Source organism: Bombina bombina, chromosome 5 (genome assembly GCF_027579735.1).
Source record: "Bombina bombina isolate aBomBom1 chromosome 5, aBomBom1.pri, whole genome shotgun sequence".
Lineage (NCBI taxonomy): Eukaryota > Metazoa > Chordata > Amphibia > Anura > Bombinatoridae > Bombina > Bombina bombina.
In genome coordinates this window covers 728,544,359-728,552,274 of record NC_069503.1, presented here as the reverse complement: position 1 = coordinate 728,552,274, position 7,916 = coordinate 728,544,359, and the positions used below count along the sequence as shown (strand labels likewise).

At 34.7% G+C, this 7,916-nt stretch overlaps 1 protein-coding gene across 2 annotated transcripts in view; it reads right to left on the bottom strand.

Annotated features, from left to right (window-relative positions):
* Positions 1 to 1,064: 1,064 nt before the first annotated feature.
* CAP2 (cyclase associated actin cytoskeleton regulatory protein 2) overlaps positions 1,065 to 7,916 on the bottom strand; it is a 375,422-nt gene continuing 368,570 nt past the window's right edge. For both annotated transcript variants that reach the window (XM_053714772.1, XM_053714773.1), the window contains 2 exons: positions 6,855 to 6,995; positions 1,065 to 4,949 (listed from right to left, as the gene is read on the bottom strand). In XM_053714772.1, the coding sequence (XP_053570747.1) occupies positions 4,866 to 4,949; positions 6,855 to 6,995 (225 nt within the window). In that variant the 3' untranslated portion in view covers positions 1,065 to 4,865. The remainder of the gene's footprint in view (positions 4,950 to 6,854; positions 6,996 to 7,916) is intronic.

Genomic DNA, 7,916 nt, shown 5'->3' with positions numbered 1-7,916 from the left:
ACAGTCTTCTAGCACTGCAGCCCCTCAGTCAGTCACATACCCACATCAGACCATAACCTACAGATCAGTCTTCTGGCACTGCAGCCCCTTGGTCAGTCACATACCCATATCAGACCATAACCCACAGAACAGTCTTCTAGCACTGCAACCCCTCAGTCAGTCACATACCCACATCAGACCATAACCCACAGAACAGTCTTCTGGCACTGGAGCCCCGCAGTCAGTCACATACCCACATCAGACCATAACCCACAGAACAGTCTTCTAGCACTGCAACCCCTCAGTCAGTCACATACCCACATCAGACCATAACCCACAGAACAGTCTTCTGGCACTGGAGCCCCGCAGTCAGTCACATACCCACATCAGACCATAACCCACAGAACAGTCTTCTAGCACTGCAGCCCCTCAGTCAGTCACATACCCACATCAGACCATAACCCACAGAACAGTCTTCTGGCACTGCAGCCCCTCAGTCAGCCACATTTACTGAACTCATTTTGCAAAATTGTTTCCTAAGTTTTTCAGTTTTAATTATTATTATTTCAAGTTTCTAGTGTTTTTCTTTTGATGTGTGAGATATAATGTACTGGGGCACTTTACACCTATCTATATATGTTAATTGCAGGAACGCCCACTGGGCATTGACTGGAAAAGACAGATGAAGAGACCCCTTTGGCAGCCTATCAAGTGTCTATGAATGTAGTACATTGCAGGCTTTCCTGGCTGTTCTTGAGTTTGCATTCATGAGACCACAGATTGGCAACATTTTTCCATTCATTTTGTGGTAAAACCTCACAAATATACTCACAAAATAGAAGAAAATACAATGACAGATGTATTGTAAAAATGACTAATTTAAAAAAGACAGCTTTAACGCTCATCATCATGTCACTGTCATATTACTGGTTAGAAATCCTTTTCAATGAAGTTGCTCAGTCAGGATGCATGCACAGTGTTTCCCTTCCTTTAAACCACTGAGAAAATAATGTGTCACAAAAACAAGATGCAGAATTACAGATATACAGAGATAGATCAATAGAAAAATGACCAGTTAATCAGTATTCACAAAAAGATCAATTTTATTGTATAATTGAAACATTTTTATTAAGATTCAAAACTTTGACATGTTTCGTTTACTAAACAGAAGCATGTGTAGGGATTTACTGTTGCATAATTTCAATTTGTAGATGGTACTTGTATGCTTTTATCCCAGTACGCCTGCAAAGTGTCTTATAAGGCATTTGGGATAGGATGGAAAATTTCTATGAATCATGTAAGTACAGAAGATTATATTCCAAGTTGCCAAATTTGTGATTATAAAACATTATAATATCCAGAACAATCTTGCTTAGAGAATATACAAGTTAACCCCTACTTCTTAGTTACTATACTAGTGTTCATATCCTTGTCAAAAACACAACATAAGGGTTATGGCTCTAACTACAAACATTGCAGGGTTCAAAAGTACTAAACTTGACAACTGCTTTCCTAACTGTTTACACCCACAATTTCACATTACCAAAATACTCTTCATTCCTTTTCTTTTATAATCACTTCTTTATTCCTTTATCTGGCTATAATACATTTTTATCATTTGAAGATTTGCCTTCTATTTGGAGGTAATAATATACTTAGGTTTTCAGGTCTACATGCTGCGTCATATTTCTAAATGTAATATCTGCAGTTTTTATTGTCAAATAAATTTAAATATTGTTATGTTTATATAGTTTATGGACATCTAATGAAATATTAAACACATACTACTAAAAAAAATATCTGGTTAAATATATTTAGTCAAGAGACCTGATCAATCCCCCTTTTTTAAACACATTTCTCTAGTGGGAAAAACATGAATATGTCATTTTACAGACAGCACTCCAGGGGCAGAAAAGGGTTGAACGTTGTTTAAACTTTTTTTTTTGCCTCACTAACAGTGAGCGGAATAGATTTATGAGTGTGTATGTGAAACGAAAGCATCAAACTAATAGTGTAATTAGACCCAAAAGCACACAGAGACCGTCTGCATAATGCCTATATATGAAATCTATTTCTAATTAAATTTCATTGCTTACTATGAGGATAAACTGAGGCAACCAACTTTTTTTTTTTTTTAAATCCAGAATTATCTTTGTTTTTCTTGACTCGGCTAAATAGTATATAGACCTGTGGCCCCTAGTCAATATGGAAATGCAATGCTTATGAACAAAAATATTATATTTGTCTGATTAAAACACTGGCTCAAATGGTTACAGTAGATGAATAAAATCTACAGTGGAACCATTTGCAATAATGATTTAGAAATGATAACTGGTGCTTTTATATAGGTATCCTCATGGAATGCATACATCTTGAAGATGGTAAATATATAGTAGCATTTCAGTCTTATTGTTTTATTACATCTGTAGCCTTTTTATTTACATCTCTGTTATAAATTAGACAATACAAATATAAAATGTGATGCAAGTGTCATCTTATCAGTGAACTTGTGCAATATAGATTCTCAGATTTAGCTCCTCTTCAGTATATTTGGTAACCATCCAATGCTCTCTATCAACATGCTGGCTAACATCTCAGCAAACCTTACCCTGTGTAATACCCAGTTAGTGCACCTTTAAGCAACTGTCCCATGAGTCCTAATGTATTTTTAAAATAACTGGAATTAGGGGGTCTCCTAGACTGAACTGCATTTTTTCTCTAAGAATTTGGTTATTTCTGGATACTGAAGCAATTATGTTCTTCTGGGTAATACAAAAGACTGTAGACACATTTGTGCTCTGATGTCATGGTAACATTCCACTGGTCGTCTACTGGTTGATCATTGGAGAGTAATGCATTAAATATTACGAGTCCAAAACAAGAATACATAAATCAGTATAAAGATACAGTACTGAGATTTAACAGGTTAAAAAGACACAACAACCCAAAGGTTTTATTTTCCTTCCTTATATTTCTTTTTTTTTTTAACTTTTTTAATGTTTAGCTGTTGGACATATTTCTAACTTCTATATAATAATTTACAGTGTACTAGGTGATCAGTAGTTCTTCCGACATGCTAAGAGTGTAGTGCACTGATAGAATATGATTTAACTATTTTCATCTATGTTCTTGGTCTGCATATTTTTTAATTCATTGTTTGATTTATTATTAATCTGTTTTTATTGTTACAGTGCAAATGTTTACAAAGATACAGCATAGAAAAGCACAGTTCACCATGAAAAGACCCCCAAGAAAGCAAAACAAAAAGCAAGCATAGAAGACAGTTGCTTATACAACAGAAAGCACATTAAGTAATCAATAGTTAGATGAACTTCAAAACTATCTAAATGACTAGTTTTCTCTAGAAACAAAAAGGAATGCTGTTACAACATGTAAATGTAGTAATATAATATACACCATATGTTATTTGGGCATAATAAATTTAGTTTTATGACTATTTAAGCTGCTGGTGGTCATTGTAGGTCATGGATTTCCAATGAACCACATGAGGCAGAAATTAGTAAGTAACAAAATGTGCAAAATTAAAAAAAAATAAAAATAAAATAAAGACTACAGTATTGCATCTCATGGACATTTTTGATTGAGTAATTTAAAGCACCAGCTCCTAAAACAACACAGCTACAGCTACGCTTCTATTCATTATTCCTCCAAAAGCCAAAACGTCTGGTGTACCCAAATGAAAAAATAAAATGCCACTACCTTGAATAGTGACCCTTTTATTAGGAGTGACCCTTGTGCCATGCTTTGGAGAGATCAGTGGTACCTGGGCTGCTATGGCATATAGTCTGCATTATCTGTGACCATCTCATAATTACCCAAGCAGTGGTGGTGGTGGTGGAGTTTCTCCCTACAATGTTTCCTTAAAGGGACAGTAAAGTACACATTTAAAACAACTTCTCAATGTACTTGTATTATCGAAGCATAATTTTAACTTTACTGTCCCTTTAACTTAAGTGAAATTGTACTTTATCGTATTTAACCTTAACAGGGATTGGTTTATATAGCATTTAAGGGCTTTTGATATGTTTATGATGTTCATGCTGGACACCAAATATTTAGTATGCAGTCATTAAATTATAACTGTAGGTATGGTCTTAGCAGTAATTAAAATAGGCAGTGTTTATAAGAGGGAAAACATGACCTTCAGTAATATACTGAATTATCAGTGGTGTGCGTTTAATGTAAAACAGTGCTGAAGGATCCAATAGTTTAATGTAGCTAAAAAAAAAATTCTGTCAGTCTGATCATTTATGTCTCTACCAAAGAGCTTATATAGGCAGCATCATATGAGATCAGGGCTGCCCACATGCTCACTATGAATAAAAAGGGAAATAATTTATAATGGGATATATATTTACAGTCAAACTCACTTATTATATTAAAATAGCCTTTAGGATATATTAAATCAAATATTAAATACACAAATCACTGCATTTTAATGTGAAGAAATGATTAGGAATGAAAGGATCTAGATTGTGCTTTAAATAGAGATGGCTTTGGATTTTTATTAGCTGGGCTGTGTTATTTTTTTTATATACAAAAAGGTTTGCATCAATAGAGATGGTGAGTTATAGCAATAGTGAGGCTGTCTAAAATAATACATTGACTACCTGGTTATTTAAATCTCGTCAACTGAATGGTTAAACTGCTTTAAGGCTATGCACATTCCCTGTATATGCATTATTAATTGGTTTGAGGATCTGGTGCTTTATCAAATGTCCATTACAACAATATGGAGTCATTTGCTTATTCTGCTCGTTGGAGGATCATGCAGCACACTTCAAGTGCAATATAGGCAGCACTGCCCCAGGAAAGAGTTAAACACCATCTCCTGGGCTGATGCACCTAAAAAGCATGGCATTAGACTAGCCCATCATTTCTGCAGGTTCAGTGACCAACTTGGATCCATCCCATGATGTCTTGAACTGTTCAGGAACAGGAAATTCTTTCTGTAGAGAGACAGAATCAACATAGGAGGTTAGATAAGCTGTAGGATACAATAAATACACTGGAGAGAATGTGGTTACAACTGCATGAATGAAAAGGCTTTCGAGCTCAGACAAGCCAGGATTATGGGACGTAGCTGCTTAATAAATCTCCCAGGAAGCAGTTAGGATGCTACACAGATACAGATCATTGCAAGTTCACTCATTACATCACATCTATTGCTGGCCTTGGCAATTTTCATCCTTATAGATAAATGCATTGTTGCTTTTACACATTGCTGTCTAACCAGAGAGAAACTACTGCTGGTTTAATCAGTCAGCATTTGAATGGGCTTAAGTATGGATAAGGCTCTTACAGGCATACAGCAAAAACTTTCCAGTTTTAAATTATTTCCAACCCTAAGAACTTGGTCTGGTAATAGAGTTGCTTTCTTTGTAGCCAAAAATCTGATCATACTTTTTTGGCAAAATTTGTTATATATCATCCAAAAACAACAGCTATTATTGGTAATTAAAAATGATTACGCCTTTTATAATGTAATCTTCCAAATTTTATTTCTGATCTTATTTAAAAGGATGGCAAATCCTAGCGTTTCTGAAATGCTAGGATTTACCAGTGAAACAAATAAAGGGGACTTTCAGTCATGAAGTATAAAATACTTCATGCTGAAAGTTCCTTTATCTGTTTGAAGCGTTTGCCACAGTGAGCACCTCAGGCAGCCTGGGGCAAAAAGCTATTTAGCTGTGAGGTGACATTTCCACCTCTTGGCAAATAGCCGTGCTTTCCAACTGGCGCCAAGCCGGATAGCCTGCATGGGTATTGGCTAAGAGTTCGAAACGTCACCTCTCAGCAAAATAGCGTTTTGCCGCGGGCTGCTTGAGGTGCTCAGTGGGGCGAACGCTTCAAACAAATAAAGGAACTTTTAGCATGAAGTATTTTATACTTCATGGGGGATATTTATCAAAGGTCTGGCGGACCTGATCAGACAGTGCAGCCAGACCTCGCTGAATGAGGAGATCAATACGCTCTCCGTATTCAGCATTGCACCAGCAGCTCTTGTGAGCTGCTGGTGCAATGCCGCCCCCTGCAGATTCGCAAGTACCACTGCAGTACAATACAAATTGCAGTAAAAGACCAATTAGGTGAAAATGTTATTTTGTGATGAATATATTTTCCCTTTGGAATATCTTATATTATCTTATTTTATATAATTTTATTTCAGTCAGGGAAGGGGACAATACTAATTTATTTGGCACTGCTGGGCTGAAGATTAAGGCCTAATATTTTCCTGAAATGTATAGTAAAAAAAGTAATATCCTTTTCAAAATCAGGTGAACACAATTGAAAGAACCACTAGCCCCCTCTTGTTTCTGTGTAAAAAAATGTTCTTTGTCCCATGTGATGAATATATTTTACCTTTGGAATATCTTATATTATCTTATTTTATATAATTTTATTTCAGTCAGGGAAGGGGACAATACTAATTTATTTGGCACTGCTGGGCTGAAGATTAAGGCCTAATATTTTCCTGAAATGTATAGTAAAAAAAGTAATATCCTTTTCAAAATCAGGTGAACATAGTTGAAAGAACCACTAGCCACCTCTTGTTTCTGTGTAAAAAAATGTTCTTTCTCCCATGCTCCCTAGAAAGGACAAAAAGCAATTTCTGTTACTCGGAAATGCTGCAAATCATATAGCTGATTTAGGCAATTTGCTGAACTCCTAGGTTACAGATTTTGCTTTTTTGTCTGTCTAGGAACAAAGCACTATTTTTATATAAAAGCAAGACATGCTAAATATCCCCTTAAGGTATACAGTGTAGTCCTATATAATATAGCCCTTTATTTAAAAATTGTATATATAAAAAAACATTTGCTTTAAGAAATATTACAAGGTTTTTATCTTACGTAATCGCCATCCTTTGGGACAAGGATATTCATTTCAGAAGACTTGGCACTCACAATCTCGCAGTCTATTGAATCCTTACTTAGGTATACGTGACAGCCATCTGTCTTGTTGATTGAAATAGTTGGCACTTTACCTAGAACCTAAGAAACAATGCAGCAGATTTTACGGACAATTTATAAAGCAGAACTTAACATAATTAAGAGAACATTTCACACACTGTAGATGTAATTGAAGTGTTTTGTTACTGGATTTATTTCCAATCTGTACTAAAATGTTTATGCTCACTCCTTTATCAAGTCTTAATCTTTCGTTTCCCATTAATTCTCTACCAGATTCATCACTCATCATAAACTAATGATACAAAACGATCCAACATTTATAATAATTAAAGAGTCTTTAACCACTATTTTAAACTGCATTGCATATGCAGCATTGTAATATATAGAACAGCTCTTACAGAAAAGCACTTCTAAGAGTAACTTTAGTACCAATTTGGGCACATGTTTACTGTACTCTTTCCTATTTTAATTTATTACAAAGCTACATTATATTACAACAAATAAGATAATTTATTTTGTTTATTTTGGACATTATATTACTTAAAATAAATTAGGCGTTATGTGAATGAACTGAAATTTTTTGAATTGTTTATAAATTGATTTAAACTATTATACGACTATTCTGAGTTAAAAGAAACAGTAATATGAAATGGGGATCCTCATTTTTTTCAGTATTTGTTTTGTACGTTTACAATAAAATAAATAAAGTTTTGTATATTAATTACTATAGATTATATTTGGGCTGAGTGCTTTATAAACATATAATTATTATCATTTATTTAAAATCCACCAACATATGCAGTGCTGTGACATTATGTGCATGATTGCCGACAAAAATAAAGTTGCTTGAACATTACAGGGTAGAAGCCCTGCCCATGAGTTACCATTTGCAGTAAACCTTTATGTAGAGTGATCTACTTGCTAAAAGAAGTACATGGGACAAGTGAGAGGTAAAGGATAGGAGATAAGAATGTCACAGAACAATATTTGTGCAGTGTGTTT